This window comes from Acanthochromis polyacanthus, chromosome 21 (assembly GCF_021347895.1).
Source record: "Acanthochromis polyacanthus isolate Apoly-LR-REF ecotype Palm Island chromosome 21, KAUST_Apoly_ChrSc, whole genome shotgun sequence".
In the NCBI taxonomy this organism is placed as follows: domain Eukaryota; kingdom Metazoa; phylum Chordata; class Actinopteri; family Pomacentridae; genus Acanthochromis; species Acanthochromis polyacanthus.
Genome location: NC_067133.1, coordinates 5,785,442 through 5,803,554, shown reverse-complemented (window position 1 = coordinate 5,803,554; position 18,113 = coordinate 5,785,442). Strand labels below are relative to the sequence as shown.

General features: G+C 40.5%; 1 protein-coding gene across 1 annotated transcript in view; it reads left to right on the top strand.

Moving 5' to 3' along the window:
• Positions 1-18,113, top strand: part of rnf216 (ring finger protein 216) — a 36,268-nt gene that overhangs the window by 12,183 nt on the left and 5,972 nt on the right. The window contains exons 12-14 of the mRNA XM_022207826.2: positions 2,197-2,345; positions 4,739-4,817; positions 15,106-15,203. Coding sequence (XP_022063518.2) covers positions 2,197-2,345; positions 4,739-4,817; positions 15,106-15,203 — 326 coding nt within the window. The remainder of the gene's footprint in view (positions 1-2,196; positions 2,346-4,738; positions 4,818-15,105; positions 15,204-18,113) is intronic.

Genomic DNA, 18,113 nt, shown 5'->3' with positions numbered 1-18,113 from the left:
TGTTTTCAATTATTTGCAGAGAGATTCACATACTTCACTAACATGAAAAGAATCACATTTGTTATTTTGCAACACTGTGAAGGGACTAAAATTATGTGAAGTACAGAAATTTGCATTAAAGCAGCATTGTAGGGCTTTTAACTGTGTTACACCTCTTACAGTTAGAAATATAAAATACAGAGTTTCCAGGATTTATGGTACACCGGCGCAATCTAATGTAGTCTAGCCTTGTAATGCATTCTGTTTCTGGTGGAGTTTCACAGTTATACGATGAAAGATGTGTCAGTTGAGCTAATATGCATCACTGTTATGTGTGTGTTCCTGTGGGTGAAGCTATATACACACTAATGCATAACCGTCTCCATCCAGACAAGACATTTAGCCTCATTTCCCACAAATATAGCAGGAACAACAAACAGTGCCTGTAATTCATTAGCCGTGTTGAATCAACCACTGTTTATCAAGCCATATGTCTTTGTTTTCTTCTGGGAAAAGGAGCATGACAAATCAGGGAAGGACAGGTAGTAACGATTAAAATCCAATCATAAAGGGAACACAGATGTCAGGTTTTAGTTTCTGCCCATATCGACTAAAGCACAACCCCAGAGATTTCAAACTAAAACGGAGTCAGCACCGTTTCCGGAACTCTCCGTTGTTGATGTCCTGGAAGTAGTGAGTAGTGTGGACAATAGTGGAAGAAGATGCTCCAACTTAGAACTGATTTCAAACATTAAGAAAGTTATTATTTTGATTCTGCTCAGTTCCTTAATGAAGTTCACTCACAATAGCAAATATTCGGTGTACTGCAGTTGTGTATGTATATCTACCTCTATCGATCTGCGATGTTAGTCATGCAAGCAGAATGCTAGCATGTCCTGTTAACTCCTAATGCATTTGTTTTAGTAAATCAATCAAAGTTTATTTATGTAGCCCTTTACAACAGCCCGAAGGGTGACCAAAGTGCTTCACAGGGAAAACAAAAGAATCACTTAAAAACAATACAGAGACAACATCCTTCCATCCATCCATTCTCTATACACCGCTTTATCCTCACTAGGGTCGCGGGGGGTGCTGGAGTCTATCCCAGCTGACTTGGGCGAAGGCAGGGGACACCCTGGACAGGTCACCAGTCTGTCACAGGGCTACATATACAGACAAACAATCACACTCACATTCACACCTACGGACAGTTTAGAGTGATCAATTAACCTCAGCATATTTTTGGACTGTGGGAGGAAGCCGGAGTACCCGGAGAAAACCCACGCATCCACATGTAGAACATGCAAACTCCATGCAGAAAGATCCCAGGCTCAGGCCGGGATTTGAACCGGGGATTGTCTTGCTGCAAGGCGAAAGTGCTAACCACTACGTCACTGTGCAGCCCTACAGAGACAACAGTAAAATATAAAATATAACAGTAAATAAACAGCAATAAAACAGCACTAAAAATTGTGATCCTACCATTATACTCTGTTACCCTCATCAGCTGTTAATGAATTACACGATCAGCAGGTGAAGAGCTCAAGTTGTGTAATTGTCTCATAGCAATCACTTTAATTTAGCTGCTGCAAACACTTTACAGGGACAGGATTGGCTGTTATTAAAGTAGCTGGAGACAGCTGTTGCTACAGGAACTGATATTTTATCAACTGTGTGTTTCTGCTTATATTTTTGGTAAGTAGCGTTTCACACAACTCTGGCAAAGAATGCAGGAGGACTTCATGGGAAAATTACATGAACAGGCACGTTTTATTGCATTTTAGCAACATTCTGCTAATTCCCTGACACATTCACATAAGAAAAGTAGTAATGCAACAGTGTAAAAGTCCTGCATTTAAAATTTGACTTAATCTATCTAGTTATAATCAGGACAATGTATTATGGTATTTAAAATAAAAGTACTCAATGTAGATGAACTGTAAACTCGAATACAGTACATTATGTCACTAACTTATTATTATTCATGCACTCGTGAGCATCAGAATCGAAAATCAAAGTGTAAATATTCAGCAGAGTCAGAATCATTACATTTAAAACAATGTCCAACCCTAGATGCTGTGGATAAATGTTGCAGAAGTCATGCATTTAAAATGAAAACGCATCAGTGTGGATGTAGTCCGTGTGCTGGCATTCAGTTGAAAATGGCTGCGAACAAACATTTGTATTTGCTCATGTGAGTCACTGTGTGTGTTGCAGTTGGAGCTGAGCTGCATGGAGGGGGGCTGCCCGTGCTCCTACCCCGTGTGTGAGCTGGAGAAGGTCCTACCAGAGAATATACTGTGTAAATATTATGAGAGGCAGGCGGAGGAGGCAGTCGCTGCCACCTGTGCTGATGAACTAGTGAGGTGAGGCTTTGTGTGTGCATTCATGTGTGTCCGGGTATCGCAGCTGTCCACCTGTGATTTAGCTGGATTAAGCTTCGTAATATGCCTCGAAAATGGATTCTCTTTACGTAATGTCGTGTTGGCTCAAGTGGATTTCCAGTAATTGCAGGGTAGACCGTTCAGCCAGCGGTCGCTCCATGTGCTGAACGTCCTTGGGCGAGACACTTAACCCAAGTTGCTCCCAATAACAAGCGAAAACCTTGCATGGCAGTTCTTTTGTATGCGACTGTAAATGCATAAATGAGAGACACATTGTGAAGAATGTTCCAGAACCTAGTTGTGATTAAAAGGCCCAAAGTAAATGTGAACCATTTACAATTTATGCTTGCACACATAGATGGAATGTAATCACCAGAATCAACAAGAAAAGCACTCAGAGAGCGGAGTACTTCACCAAAGCTGCTCAGTCATTGTATTATTCCAATGGATGAAATCTTTAATATAAAAACGACCTTGCGCTGAGCACAGGTGTGTATTATGCATGTGTGCGTTTTTACGGATACGGAATCACGTGACCTAAATATGTAGTGGGCAGCAGGAATTGATGGGACTCGGAAACACCCCCACAATTTAATCAATTGTTTCTTGCATGATTTCCGACGGATTGCAACGACCACTTTGTACAGGGTTTCTGCAGGGCATTAAAAGCATTAATAGTCATTAAGTTGATTTTGTGAAAATTAAGGCCTTAAATGGCATTGATTCTCAGTGGCATTAAAAATTGTTTCTGCGGTTTTCAAGAAAATATTTGGCTATAATAATATATAATTATAGACTGCGATTTGTCAGATACGTGCATCTGCGTAAACATCCTGAAGCATTGCGATATTTGTTCCAGCTGGTCGGGTACAATTGCCAAAAGCTGCATGTTTTTCAAGTGGCTGGCAGGCTGGACCAGGTGGAGGAGAGCTGGGAAATTGGGAAACGCAAAAATGGCTAGAAAACATGGATTTCAAAGAACCTCGTGGATGGTCAGAGATGGTTTCCGAATTCAGAAAGAGTGAAATGCAGGGACAGTTTTCATGTAAAAATAGTCTTTTCCAACAAACAAACCCTTGTAATTTGTTGAGTTCACGGTCGTGGCATTAAAGTTTTTATGGTATAGCATTAAAAAGCATTAAATTTTACTAGTTGATTACTGCAGAAGCCCTGTTGTAGTAGCATCACAATCATGTGATCGTCTGCCGGCAGCTGATGTAGTGTTCACTTGTTGTCATAGTTACAGTGACGCCATGCCTCTGCCTCGCAATGATACAGAAATCTTTAATAAATCCGTGGATCCAGACTGCAAGCCGCATCACTGCCAAAATCTAGTGAGGTGGTCCTTCTATCATTTCTGACCTTCCCTGAAAATTTCATCCCAATCCGTTAGTCCGTTTTTCAGTAATGTAGCACACAGACAGTCAGACAGACAGACAGACTGATCGTCTCATAAGTCTGGAATGTTCCTTGACAGAGTAATAATGGAAAAAAATACTTGCAGGCCTAATATTTTATCGCTAACAGCAAACATTTATCATCTTGTACTTGGCACATAATTTTCTAGCTATCTACTTAGCTAGGTAATTTTACCCAATAAGAGTATATTAACCGATCAGACAGAGGACATGCATGTCAAGAAATCCATTGTAGATGTACCACCAGGTGCAGCCTCTTACTGTTTGATGAGATGGAAGACTGCAGCTTGTTCGCTGTGTTTAGTACTGTAGTGACTAGAGGAGGTGGTCTCTCAGACTACAGGCAGTTCATGTTGACAAGCAGAGAGTGTTGTGGAAGCAAAGGGCCACCATGACAAAGTCTTCTGTGGTGGTTCAGGGCCTCTAGCCAAAGCTTTCATTTTAAAGATGTTTTGTAGAATTCCAGGACAGCATTTCTTTAGTCAAGTGACGGCTGAATCAACTAATGGTCTTATGTGTCTGTGGATAAAAGTGGCTTAATCAGCATATGAAAAAATGTCCACTGTTTATTTATTTTAGCAATGAATCAATCACTGATTGACACCATGGTTGCTTATCAGTTAAAAAAACATTCCTGATTCTAGCTTTTCCAAGCCTTTCTGGATCCATGTAGTATATGTAAGTTTTAGTCACCCAGTTACTGAATGTTAATTTGAGTCATTTAATGTTTAACATCTGTGGCAATCTCAGTCAGTTTGAATTTGGTCTACTTGGTGGGCTTTCGTGTTAGCTCTTGGTATAAAGGCAATCTGCTCACTCATCAGGGCTTGACATAATAGTTCTTTGTTTCCTCATAGCGAGATTCTTTTGTCTGACTCTCCTCTGTCTTATACAGCTGCATCATAAATTTCCTCTCACCTTCACTCCTTAACTCTGCTTCCTCTCTTACCTTCGCAGATGTCCATTTTGCAACTTCCCAGCCTTGTTGGACAAAGACATGTCTCTGTTCAGCTGCCCCAACCCTCGGTGCCGCAAGGTCAGTCCTGCTCTGTATTTATTTAGCGCATTCTGGGGAAAGAATGCTTTTGTGTTCCCACTGTTTTGTTTGTTCTCACTAAAACATAGATTTAGACATAGATAGCATGTTTTTTTCACACCGTATATTCATCCTATGATGATATCACGTGTGACTAAACCTTACTGTGCAACAAGTAAATCAGGTCATAATTTGAATTGAAGATGAGGAAACATGAATATTTCAGTGCATCGTGACAGAAAAACATCCTAAATCATGTCAGTGCAGCTTGGACATGAGGCTGATGAATGGAAGTGAACGAGGAAAGATTGAAGAGCAGCTTTTAGAGATGATGAACAATTACATCTGGCGAGGTCGTCACCTCTGTCTCCCTCTCTGTTTATTCCTGGCCCTCCTCCCACCATCTGAGGAATGCAGGGGGGAGGTGATGCTCTTTGTCTGCTAAGGCTGTCACAAGGATTCCAGTCACAAATCTGGAAACACACAAACACTCATCTAGCCTTATTGTTGCTACCTAAGGACAAACTTCTGCACTTGCAAATGTCTCACAGTCACTTCTTCACACACCACGCTTCTCTCTTTCTCCAAAAGGGAGGAAGAACACGGGATTGTCCCAAGATAGCAAATATGTGCATTTGCTTCTTGGAGTCTTTGTCTAACTATAATCAAATAGTCTTGGATGGTTTTAATTGGAAAGAAATTGCAGCATGAGGCTTTGTCTTTGTTCTTGCTTGTCAAAAATAACTTTTTTCTAACTTATTGAGCATTTTATAATTTAGCTGAAATACAATGCCACTTATTCAGTTTGTTGATTTGCAGGAAATTAATTGCTATTTTCAAACAAAAATGCTCAAGACTTCAGCTTCTTAAGTGCAAGAATTTGCTTTCCTTGCTCTGTTTTATATCCCTATAACTTGAATATCTTAGTATTTTTAAATTCTCATACAAACAAACTGTTTCAAAACACCACATTTAGTACTGGGTTTGAATTTTTGTCGATTTTCTGACATTTCATACATTTCACATGAATCAGTAACGAAAATGATTGTTCGCTCCGTATTAAACTGATCTACATAGATTTTCATTCTGCAGCCTTGCTTGTTGCATTATAGCTTGTTTCTACTCTGATTGAGGTCCTCTGGCTTTTTAGCATCTGTATTTTTACACATGTATCTTTGCAGTAACTCCTTTCATAACAACTGGCTCCTGAGTTGGTCCCTATTGTTGCAGTAATGTCCTCGTTTTTATTGTAAAATGTCATTTCAAACAGTGAATGTAGCAATATAAACCCAAGCAATATTTCAGACTGCAACCGTTTTGGAACATTTTGCAACCATTATTGGAAATAGTGCGACAAAATTTCATAATTAGGATCACAATAGCAACTTGTGAATTTGCCCTCTATTTATTTTAACAGTGCAGTTCTTGAGTAAACATGCTTAGTTACATTCCACAGCATGTGACATTTTCCTTTCAGTTTCAGTTACAAAAATTTGCATGTGGTTTTAAGTGGCGCTTTTAAACTTCTCCTTTTGGAGCACCATTGTTACTAGTGGAAAAGTTTAGTGTGGAGATGCTTTAATTCTTTCCTTAACCCTGTAGGTGGAGCCAGAGCTTCACAGTGGCTACCCTGCACATACAGCTGCACCCTATTACACGCCTATAGACACAAAGTTCAGACATCCATCCATCCATCCATTCTCTATACACCGCTTCATCCTCACTAGGGTCACGGGGGGTGCTGGAGCCTATCCCAGCTGACTCGGGCGAAGGCATGCTACAGATAATTTTCAGTTTATTCTCTTGCTTTACTCATCTGCAGTGAGGTAACCAAGAACCGCTGATATCAGTCAACTATTAGGAGCCAATGTGTGGAAGTTGTATTTCCAAAGCAATGTCTTTGTTGAATACTTTGAAGTCTGAAAGGGTCGTGCTGTTTTTCGTCATTGATACAAAAAGGTACTTCCCCTTTTTATATGTGTAAAAATCGGGTCGTGTTTTGGTATGTCATTGTTTTTCCACTCGCATATCAAGGTGATTGTTGGATGCCAGGGCGAAAAATGGAGTAATTCTGGAGACAGATTTGGGGGGGGGGGATAGTCTTATATCCTCCAATAACACTCTAGACTTGAAATGTTGAATTTCAAAGTATAGAATGTGCACATTTAAGTCCCTGTATCTTTATCCACCTAAGTTTAGGGTCACACAGACAATTTCATGTTTTCTATGAAAACTCACACTTTTATTCATGTGCTAATCATCAGTTAGCCTTTCAACACCGTTAGCTAACACAATGTAGCATTAGAACACAGGAGTGATGGTTGCTGGAAATGTTCCTCTGTACCCCCATGGAGGTATTCCATTAAAAATCAGCTGTTTTCAGCTATAATAGTCATTAATTACCACATTAACAATGTCTAGACTGGATTTCTGATTAATTTAATGTTATCTTCATTGAAAAAAAGTGCTTTTCTTTAAAAAATAAGGACATTTCTAAGTGACCCCAAACTTTTGAACAGTGGTGGATGTATGTGTTTACAAGGTAATAAACTTGATTTTTACCACAGAAGGTGTTTAAAGATCTTGCTAGCGTGGTTTGAGCAGTTTTAATACTATAGGATGGAAATTAGTTCCCATTGAATGTAATTATTATCATTATTTTTAAACATAATTACATATCAATAAATAATTACTATTATTTTATTATGTACATTATTAGAAATGACTACAGTTTATGTGCAGTGTGTGAAATGATGTCAGGTATAGACCTCTACTTGAATACATTTTTTTCATGTGCAGCCATGGTAACCCTGATATATGTTTTTCCTAGTTCCCATCAGCACAGTTGAAGACAGTTGTTGTACAGTTGGCCCCTCAGCCCGCCAAGTCTAAGACCAGGGAGGGGCTTCATTATGTAACTGACACACTTCTGGAAGCCCACCTACCTCCTTGCATTCTGTCGTCTCATTGGCCGCCACGCTGTCCACTCCCCTCATACTGGTTTCCTACTGGTTGGACACACTTCCTCCTACATTTCAAATGTGGTTCACATCATGTTTGACCCAGATTCTCCTCCCTTTTCTTTTTCCTGTCTCTTGCGCCTCTCTCTCTCTCCGCTCTGTCTGACCGACACACACATGCATGCACACTAGTGGATGTTAATGTATTCCACATGTGGTAATGTGGAGATGTGCTCCTGCCCTGCTTATGTTCGTTTCATAGAGGAATGTGATATGTAGGCCACCAGAAGGCTATCACAGTGTGCAAGCTACAATTTTAGTGAATCTGTGCTGGTCTAGTTGGCCTCTCTTCAATTCTCACATCTGCTGCAAATCTCATGAATTCTCCCAAAGATGCATCTTCAATCCCAGAACATCAGGCCGTGCATTGTCACGTTAGGTGTAAATCTCTTCCTCCCTGCCTTGTGATGTGCACTCAGGTTTGACTGCAGCAAAAAGCCACCTCCCCACCAAAAAAAAAAAAAAAGCCCACACTTGTGCACTCAGTTGATGCAAGCCCCCCAATCAGAAGCTCTGCAAGCAGCCTGCACTGCCTTATAAGGGCTGCTGCAGCTACATGACGAGGAAGAGACAGAAAACGAGAACGATCCAGAGGAGCAGAAAATTTTACATGGGGTGGCACGAGGTTTTGGCAGAGTAGTGTGGGGGGGTCCCCTCATAGAAATGCAATTCTATCTCAATGGCTAAATTGATTCATTAGAGCTCCACAAACATGCATGGAACATAGTTACTATCACATGTTGTTAATGCATGCTTCCACAATTTTCCTGAATTGGGGAAGTATTATTACTAACTAATAATGGGCAATATAAAAGGACCAGTGTTTATACAGTCAGATCACCTCTGACTACATCTTTTCTTCCAGCTTGCTGGGTAGCAGAATGATTCACAAACATATCTACATGAATCATCTTAATACTGAGAATAGCTGTGTCTCAGAGGGTCACTGGAAATATTTATGACATAGCAAAATATCTATATATATACCAGTCAGTGGGGAAACTTCTTTTTCCTTCAATTAGTTTTAATTTTAATGAGGCTGCATTCATGCATCATGAATTACACACGTGGACAAAATTGTTGGTACCCCTCAGTTAAAGAAGGAAAAACCCACAATTCTCACTGAAATCACTTGAAACTCAGAAAAGTAACAATAAATAAAAATTTATTGAAAATTAAATAATCAAAAACAGCCATTACTTTTGAATTGTTGATTAACATAATTATTTAAAAAAAACAAACTAATGAAACAGGCCTGGACAAAAATGATGGTACCTCTATAAAAGATTGAAAACTATTTGACCAGAGTGACATGATTAACTCAGGTGTGTCATTTAATTGACATCACAGGTGTTTCCAAACTCATAATCAGTCAGTCTGCCTATTTAAAGGGAGACAAGTAGTCACCCTGCTGTTTGGTGAAAAGGTGTGTACCACACTGAACATGGACAACAGAAAGCGAAGGAGAGAATTGTCCCAGGACATCCGAAAAAAAATTATAGACAAACATCTTAAAGGTAAAGGCTATAAGACCATCTCTAAACAGCTTGAAGTTCCTGTGACAACAGTGGCTCATATTATTCAGAAGTTCAAGACCCACAGGACAGTAGCCAACCTCCCTGGACGTGGCCGCAAGAGGAAAATTGATGACAAATTGAAGAGACGAATCGTTGGAATTGTATCCAAAGAGCCCAGAGCAACCTCCAAAGAAATTAAAGGTGAACTCCAAGGCCAAGGTACATCAGTGTCAGATCGCACCATTCGTCGTTGTTTGAGCCAAAGTGGACTTCATGGGAGACGACCAAGGAGGACACCACTGCTGAAAAAAACTCATAAAAAAGCAAGACTGGAATTTGCAAAAATGCATGTTGACAAGCCACAAAGCTTCTGGGAGAATGTCCTTTGGACAGATGAGACCAAACTGGAGCTTTTTGGTAAGGCACATCAACTCTATGTTCATAGACTCAAAAACCAAGCATACGAAGAAAAGAACACTGTCCCTACGGTGAAACATGGAGGAGGCTCAGTAATGTTTTGGGGCTGCTTTGCTGCATCTGGCACAGGGTGTCTTGAAAGTGTGCAAGGTACGATGAAATCTGAAGACTATCAAGGCATTCTGGAGAGAAATGTGCTGCCTAGTGTCAGAAAGCTTGGTCTCAGTCGCAGGTCACGGGTCTTCCAACAGGACAACGATCCAAAACACACAGCCAAAAACACCCAAGAATGGCTGAGAGAAAAGCGTTGGACTATTCTAAAGTGGCCTTCTATGAGCCCAGATCTGAATCCCATTGAACATATGTGGAAGGAGCTGAAACATGCCATTTGGAGAAGACACCCATCAAACCTGAGACAACTGGAGCTGTTTGCTCATGAGGAGTGGGCCAAAATACCTGTTGACAGCTGCAGAACGCTCATTGACAAATACAGAAATCGTTTAATTGCAGTGATTGCCTCAAAAGGTTGTGCAACAAAATATTAAGTTATGGGTACCATCATTTTTGTCCAGCCCTATTTCATTAGTTTGTTTTTTTAAATAATTATGTTAATCAACAATTCAAAAGTGATGGCTGATTTTGATTATTTAATTTTCAATAAATTTTTATTTATTGTTACTTTTGTGAGTTTCAAGTGATTTCAGTGAGAATTGTGGGTTTTTCCTTCTTTAACTGAGGGGTACCAACAATTTTGTCCACGTGTGTATGAGTTTGATTTATCTTTATCTAATTCTGAATCTGAATTATTTGAAAAAGAAGAGAAAAGGAAGTGACAAATAGGATTATCTGTTAGTGCGTTGATATTCAGCTGACTAGAATCTCTTCATACTTATCTTTTAGTTAAATCATAATTACTGATAAAGCAAGTCAACAGTAAAAAATATGATTTTTTTGGCACCCACTGAAGAGGTCTTAGGCAGAATTTTGTGAGCTGGATTTCATTTACTCATGCATAATAGACATTTTCGTTTATTGAATTGTCAGAAATAACATAAAAATGAATTGGTTTCTTTCTAATAAGGTAGCACAGACTGACTAGTGCTTACTGTCATACATGTTTACCAGTTCTAAGCCAGGAAGAACCCTGAATTTGCAAATGCATCATTAAATCTTTAGAAAACTCTAATCACAAACATATTGACATTAGCTTTTTACGTTTTATTTTACGAAACGGTATGTTGCTGCACTTTGAGTAGTATAACCAGTAAATAAAAACATACCATGGGGTGCTACAGCAGGATTTATCCGTCTCTGTCTTCATCTCTTTTTATTCCTTCCTGTCTGCTCATTTCATCCTCTCTCCCTTCTGTGGTCTGTATCTCTTGCTTGCTCGCTTTTCCTTTTCCACTTTTCTCTACTTTTACCAAAAAAGCTGGAAGCACCACAACTTCTGAGATTCATCTGCATACCAGGCAAACTTCTACTACAGTAGTTCAGGTGTGTAAGGGCGTGGCATGTAATATTGCATTGTGAAGTAGTAAGTTGCACTAAAACAGGGATCAGTAAAGAGTTAAGACACATTTGGACTCCATCTCATGGCTGATATATTTCCCAGTTGACAGTCAAGGAAGCAGTCTGCTTTTGTTCAGACTTTGGGATGTTCTTTGGAACGATCAGTAAAGTTTTGCTTTGCTAACCAAACAATCAGTGGATCTCCTAGCGCTATCTGGCAGTGCTCTTTTAAGCTTACAGTCCACATAATGGCAACCTAGAATCTAAAAGTAAATAGGCTCACACTGCAACAAAACCCCCAGCTCTTTTATTAATCTTTCATTAATGGCAAAATGCTCCTCCGTATTACGTCTTGTGATGAAAATGAAAGGGGATGCGCATGACCCTGGAGAACAAAAGATGAATTCAGCAAATGTTTTTTTTTTTTTTTTATACAGAGAGACTGTTCCAGTGACGGTTCCTAAATACAAGTTCTCATTTCTCGAGAAATTCTGCAGTATGTCCGCCCACCGTGGTTATCACACCTCAAAAATAATCACAGACACAGTCTTGCAGGCCATCATCTAAAAACCAGCTGCTAGATCCTGTTTGAGATGGAGAGTCACAACCGTTCAGAAACATCTACAGTGATGATGAGTGGCAATGCGGTCATCTGCACAGCACACCAACATGTACTACTGTTTATGATATGAATAGAACATTTTTACTGTCAGCTGTCCACTTTCAATGTCTGCATGTTGTGAGATCTGCTGTTAAATACCCCTGGAGTTGCAAACAGCTGTTCTTGAGGTAGGGGTAGAACCTGAAGTCTGCAGGGACATTTACTGTTGTAAATTTTCGATCAGCCACAACTTCTCATAGAGAATCATCCATAACATAGAAGAGCAAAGATACGTAAATACATCAAACACAAAATAGAAATGGTAATAATAGTACAGTGATACGCACCATTTATAGGTACATGTATATATAAAAATATATGTTAGAGTACCTAAGAAGTTAGGAGATACCTGAATAAATACAACACAGACATCCGAACAAAAAAATATAATAAAATAAACAACGTAATATCAAATATGTCTGGAAGGAAACCATTTTCTCCCTACCCAAATTCCCATCCTCATCCCGCCAGTCGAGCATCCTGCACTGTCAGCTAGGTTTTAGTTCATGTATATGTCAAGTATCTTTTAAGTTACAATCCCTGGTGTTCGGAACGGCTCCCAGATTTCTGCATAGGTGTCTATAGTCCCATTTATTTTGTATATAAGTCTCTCATAAGAGGCGATTTTCCTCCAATGCCTCAGTATGACCCTCTTTGCTGTAGTGAGGCCAACCTTCATCCACTGAGCTTTCCTTCCGTCCATCCTTTCGTTTTCTTTGAGGCTGTTCAGGAGGCAAAGAGAAGAAGTAAAATCAACCCCTGTACTCAAAGTGCTACTAATCTTCACCATGACCCCCTGGCTGTTGGCAGCTATACTTGGACAGCCATAGAGCATGTGCTCATAGATATTCCAAAATTATAATATCCACAGCCATCATCTGGGGTGGCTAATCAGCTTGTCAGGGTGTTAAAACTGGGCGTGCAGCGGAAGAGAGGCAAGATATGAATGAAAATGTGTATGGGGTGGGTGAGAGGAAGAGGGCTTGTCAGAAAGGAGTGCAGAGAATGGGGATGAAACAACATAGAACATGGTGCAAAGATGCAAAATGACCATCAGCTGTCTGTATGCTTTCAGCGACTCAAATTTCTTTCTACTCGTGCAGGTCACCGTGACATATGTGTTGTAACTGCATCAATAATTGTGGGTCAAAATGGCCAGAAAGACTTGCTTGCTTGCAAATACCAGTATCTAACCAGATGTTCTAAGATACCCTGGTATTTTTTGGCAGACTACATTTGGCATACTGAATATTCTTTGGCCTGTGTTGGTAGTAAGGATATTGGAATGCAACTAACCTTTGAGTCTCTCACCTGGCTGCCATTAGGCCATCATAAAGTTATGTGTCTGTGCAAACTTTTGTCATGTTTCCGCCACGCTCGGGTTTATTCAAAAGAAACATCCAGGGGTGGGACAGACACGCCCGGTTAAAAAATTTGACTCTGACGTCAGCGGCTGTATTTTTAGCCAGGCTATAAGAACTCAGGTGTGTTCCTGCTTTCAGACAGGTTCCAGACAGTCATACACACCGACACTTTCTCCTCACGCTGGCATCTTTCTTCCTGGTCTCTATGTTACCACTAGAGGGGGATCATTTCCCACATTTTCACTCTGTCCTTTTCCATCTTTGTGTGATCTGCCATTTCCTTACACCTCAGTCCAAATCTGCACACCTTAAGTCTTCCTTTCCCTTTTTTTAGCTGAAGTCGTAGCCCAGACAGAATACTCTCCTCGCCCTTTAATCTTGTCAGACACACTCTCAAACGTCTCGACTACGTTTCGTGCATCTCTCTGCTCGGGCACTCCCTTATGAATTCTAAACTGCTCAATAATTGGAATGCCTTTGATCTACTTTCCATGTGTTTCATTTAATTTCTCCTGGCTTGACTCTACTAAACTGGATCCCAATTTTGCCTCTAAGGTCTTAATGTGCCTTCAGAGAGTACAAATGCCAGCAGAAACTCCGTCTTCTCCACCCTCTGGATGACCTTGCACACACACAGCTGTCTGGGTGAATATTGTGAGAGCGGCTCTGTGGAAGCTGAAATACAGAAACAACAGCTGCACCACACAATGACTGAAGCGTACGGATGGAGGCCACAGGACGAAAGGATGTTTTTTTTCACTAATGTAGGCTTTTCAGTAAGGTTAGAGGTTGCCGTGGGGATATGGATCGTGCCATGCTGCATCAGCTGTCATATGCCATGCTCGTCAATATTAGATGAGTGGTTCAAATATTTATGGAGATTCTTGGGTAAGCAAGGAAAGCGGCCCCAAGCGTGTGTGCGTGTGCATGTGCGTGTGCGTGTGCGTGTGTGTGTGTGTGTGTGTGTGTGTGTGTGTGTGTGTGTGTGTGTGTGTGTGTGTGTGTGTGTGTGTGTGTGCGATGATGCTGTCTGCCCCACATGTCCTTTAGCTGAACATCTTGGGCCGACAAAATGAGGGAGGATGGAGTTGTTTCTAGGCAACTAAGCAGTCAGCGGCAGGCGTTCTCGCTGCGCTCACACACATTTGCAGGGAGCGCCACACCTAGCTGTGTGCAAGTCTGAGTGCCTGCAGTGGCAGCACCAGCCGCATATAGAGCAGACACTGGAGGAATAGCACTCTGACTGCAGCACTCATCAGCAGTAATTGGAAAAATGTCAGAGAGGATGGATGGATGGAAATGTGGAGTAAGGAAGGAAGAAAATGTGGAAGGAAGGAAATGTGAAGGGTGGATGGATGGAAGGAAATGTGGATGGAAGGAAGGAAGGAAATGTGGAGTAAGGATGGAAGGAAATAAGGAAGGAAGGAGAAAATGTGGATGGATGGATGGATGGATGGAGGGAAGGAAATATGGATGGATGGAGGGAAGGAAATATGGATGGATGGATGGAAAGAAGGAAATGTGGATGGGTGGATGGAAGGAAGGAAGGAAATGTGGATGGATGGATGGAAGGAAATGTGGATGAAGGAAGGAAAGAAGGAAATGTCAGTGGAGGATGGAAGAAAATGTGGATGATGGATGGATTAATCTTGATCAGGGGCTCTACCTAATCTTGATATTTGATGGTATATTGAGGAACTTACGTACTCTAAGCAGACGCTAAGGAAATAATTTCCTCTTTAGCCTTTCTTCTCCCGTATCCCTCACCTTATCCCGTCTTGTCTTTTCTTTTTTTAGGAGAGCTGTAGAAAGTGCCACGTCCAGTGGAAGCAGCATGTGGGGAAGACCTGTGAGCAGGTCCTGGAGAGGGATGAGATCCGGATGAGGGTTGTCTTGTAAGTGGGTCACAGAAACCCTTCACTGTCCCAGCACTTAGCCACACCTGCTAATGATCACATGCAGGACTCCTGACTACTCCTGAGCCATTTTCATGCCTTTTGATGCCAAATAATAAAATTTAAAGCATAACCTTTTTGTCAGTTCCCATACATTGAGGTAATTTCTTAACACATTATTTCAATGGTTGTGAGCAGGTATAAAATCATAGATAGATGGATCCCAGGGGAAATTCAAGTCATGCTTTGATCACCCTCTTTGCCACAAATGCAAAGCATACCGTTGGCTGATTTATCGTGTCGTACTGTTTACCACAAATTGACCATTTACTTGTTGTGGGTGGCACAGTGGGATCGATGTGCATGCAGAGATTCATGCAGTGTAGAGGAGGAATGTTCAAGCCAGCTTGTTTTTTGAAGCTATAATTTACAAATGAAAAACACCTGACATGCAGACTGTCAGTAAACACAACAATTTACTAATATTCCCCTCGTGTTTCACATGCATTGGTAGAAGCTACAGTTTACTGATGTTCCCTAAAGGTCTGACAGTATCCACTCATTTATTGCAGCACTGTCACTTGTCACAGACTGTTGTAGGATCCAAATGTACTTTGAAAACAAGGGGAAAAAGGCGTTCTAATGTTCAGGGGAAACCAGTTGATTTTATCTACATGAGCACACATGCACACACCTTCTAAATGTCAGGTGCGCTGGTGTAAACACCTGACAAATTTCAGATTTTTAATCTTTTTTTTAACCAAAATATGAATGCTCTGGAGCCCTGACAGGCAGATTATTGCAAATACAGGAGGACGTCCTCACTAGGGTTATAACTTTTTGAACTTTTTTTCCAAAATCAAAGTCCTGCATCATGATTGGATGAACTTTTTGGTATAATTGAAGAAACCAAACTCCATTTTCAACACTCTTTTAAAAAAAAGTCCTCCCGAAACAAAAAAGTATTAAATACACATTACAGCCAATGACATGAAATGTGAAACCGTGCTAAGTTATCACAATGATAAGTTGTACTGCCATTATAATATACTGGAGTATCAGTTTCTATTCTTGCTTTCACTTTATAAGCCATGTCATTGGCTGTAATGTGGAATGAGATTTGCTTTCTAGCATCCTGAGATTTGGATACAGACACAACAAAGAGTGATCGCCAGGTAATGTGGAGGTTTTCATTCACTTCTCATCTCTAGTATGTTGTGGGACACTCATTGAGACTATCCGAGCGGGTCAGTGTGGGGAAAAAAGCACGTTAGGGCGGACTTTGACATGGGGGGTAATTGCCCCATACTTTTCGCTAGCTGAGCTGCTAAGCTGCCTGCCTGGCTAAATACTGGAGCTATGTCTGAAATTCATTTCTCCATCACTCACATGTATGAAATTACATATGAAAACAGACCCCAGGTTGAAAAAAAAACGAAGCTCCCCTTTAAAGCATAATGTAAATTTGTACTGTACCACCTTTTAAAAGTCACATCAAGCATTTCAGAGTGAGGTGGAGTTCCATCCTCCACTAGTTCATACTGTTCTATTTTAACTCCTTACTGTATTGACTGTTTCATCATTATTGTTAATTTTTCTCATCAGGAAGACACAAATAACAGTTCCACAGTTCTATTACAAAGTGTCATTTTAAAGTAAAACATTTTCTCTTGAATATTTAGTCCCTTGGTGCACATTTAGTCCCAGGCCTTGTTCATTTGTCAGGTTTCACATCTGGCTCTCCTCTGGCCAGAAAGGATTCTCCATAAACCACTTTATTTTCCCGGACAAGAGTCCAGGAAGTGGAGAGGCCGTCTGCTTCCTGTTGCGCAGCAGGCTTAGAGGCAGTACTTCCTGTTTTGAGATGGTCATGTATCGTCTTACTTCCTGGTGCTGAAAGAGACAGGAAGTGGCCCGGCAGACAGATCAGTGGGTCAGGGTTTGATGATTGTAACAGGACAGAACTAAAGGAGTAACAACAGTAACAACAGGCCGCTCCAGGCTTCAAGGGTTTGGTCTGGTGTTTTCTGAAATAAACAGGTACTAGTAGTTCTTAAAATCAAGGCTGTATTATGTCAAGACATTTGTGATAAGCCCCACTGGATTCCTAACTATCATAAATTCATTTAAAGGCACGATGTTTCAACCTCATTAGGGCTGTGTCTTGTGAAATGGGTTTTAAATAGTGCAGAGGTGAGTGGACTGTCACCTCAATGTCAGATCATCCAACATTTAATCCCCTTACAAGAACAGTTTAGCGGTAGATTATTTACTTTGATGCAAAAATAAAAACTGATAGTTAAGATTCACTATTTTAAAAATGCAGGTGCCACAGTAAGAACTCCTTGCAAGTAAACTCAATAGACCTTTCATTCATCAGTGCTGGACCTCATTAAATTCAAACAGATTTATCTTGTATCTTATTTATCTGACTGAAGAATGTGCTTCCACTGTACATCAGGTTTCTTGTCATGTTGTTTTGCAAAGTTTAAAATATTGGAGTTTTGTACCAAAGAGAGAGTTTTTTTTTAAGGCAAGAAAAGGCTTTGGAATACTTAACTTCACGTGTAGTGGATATAGAATAAATTACAAAGAAAGGAGACCTTTTTTGAGCTGCACCTATTTATATGAATGCACAAAAAATGTTGGATCTGTTGGTGTCAGAATTTGAAGAGTAAAGGTGTGAAAACGCTCTTCATCGTTTGGTTATTTAAAGCTCTTGTGTAAGTGTGTCAGTCCTTGTGTAAGGTGATCTGCAGCCTTTTATTGTCATTCATTTTCCTGTTAGTGACTGGTTAATGGGTTAACCACCCCTGGTTTAAAACACCTACTTTACATTTTCCTGTCATCAAAACCACTTTGTGATGCAGTTGAAGCTCAGTGCATTCAGTGTAATTTGATTACCTAAAT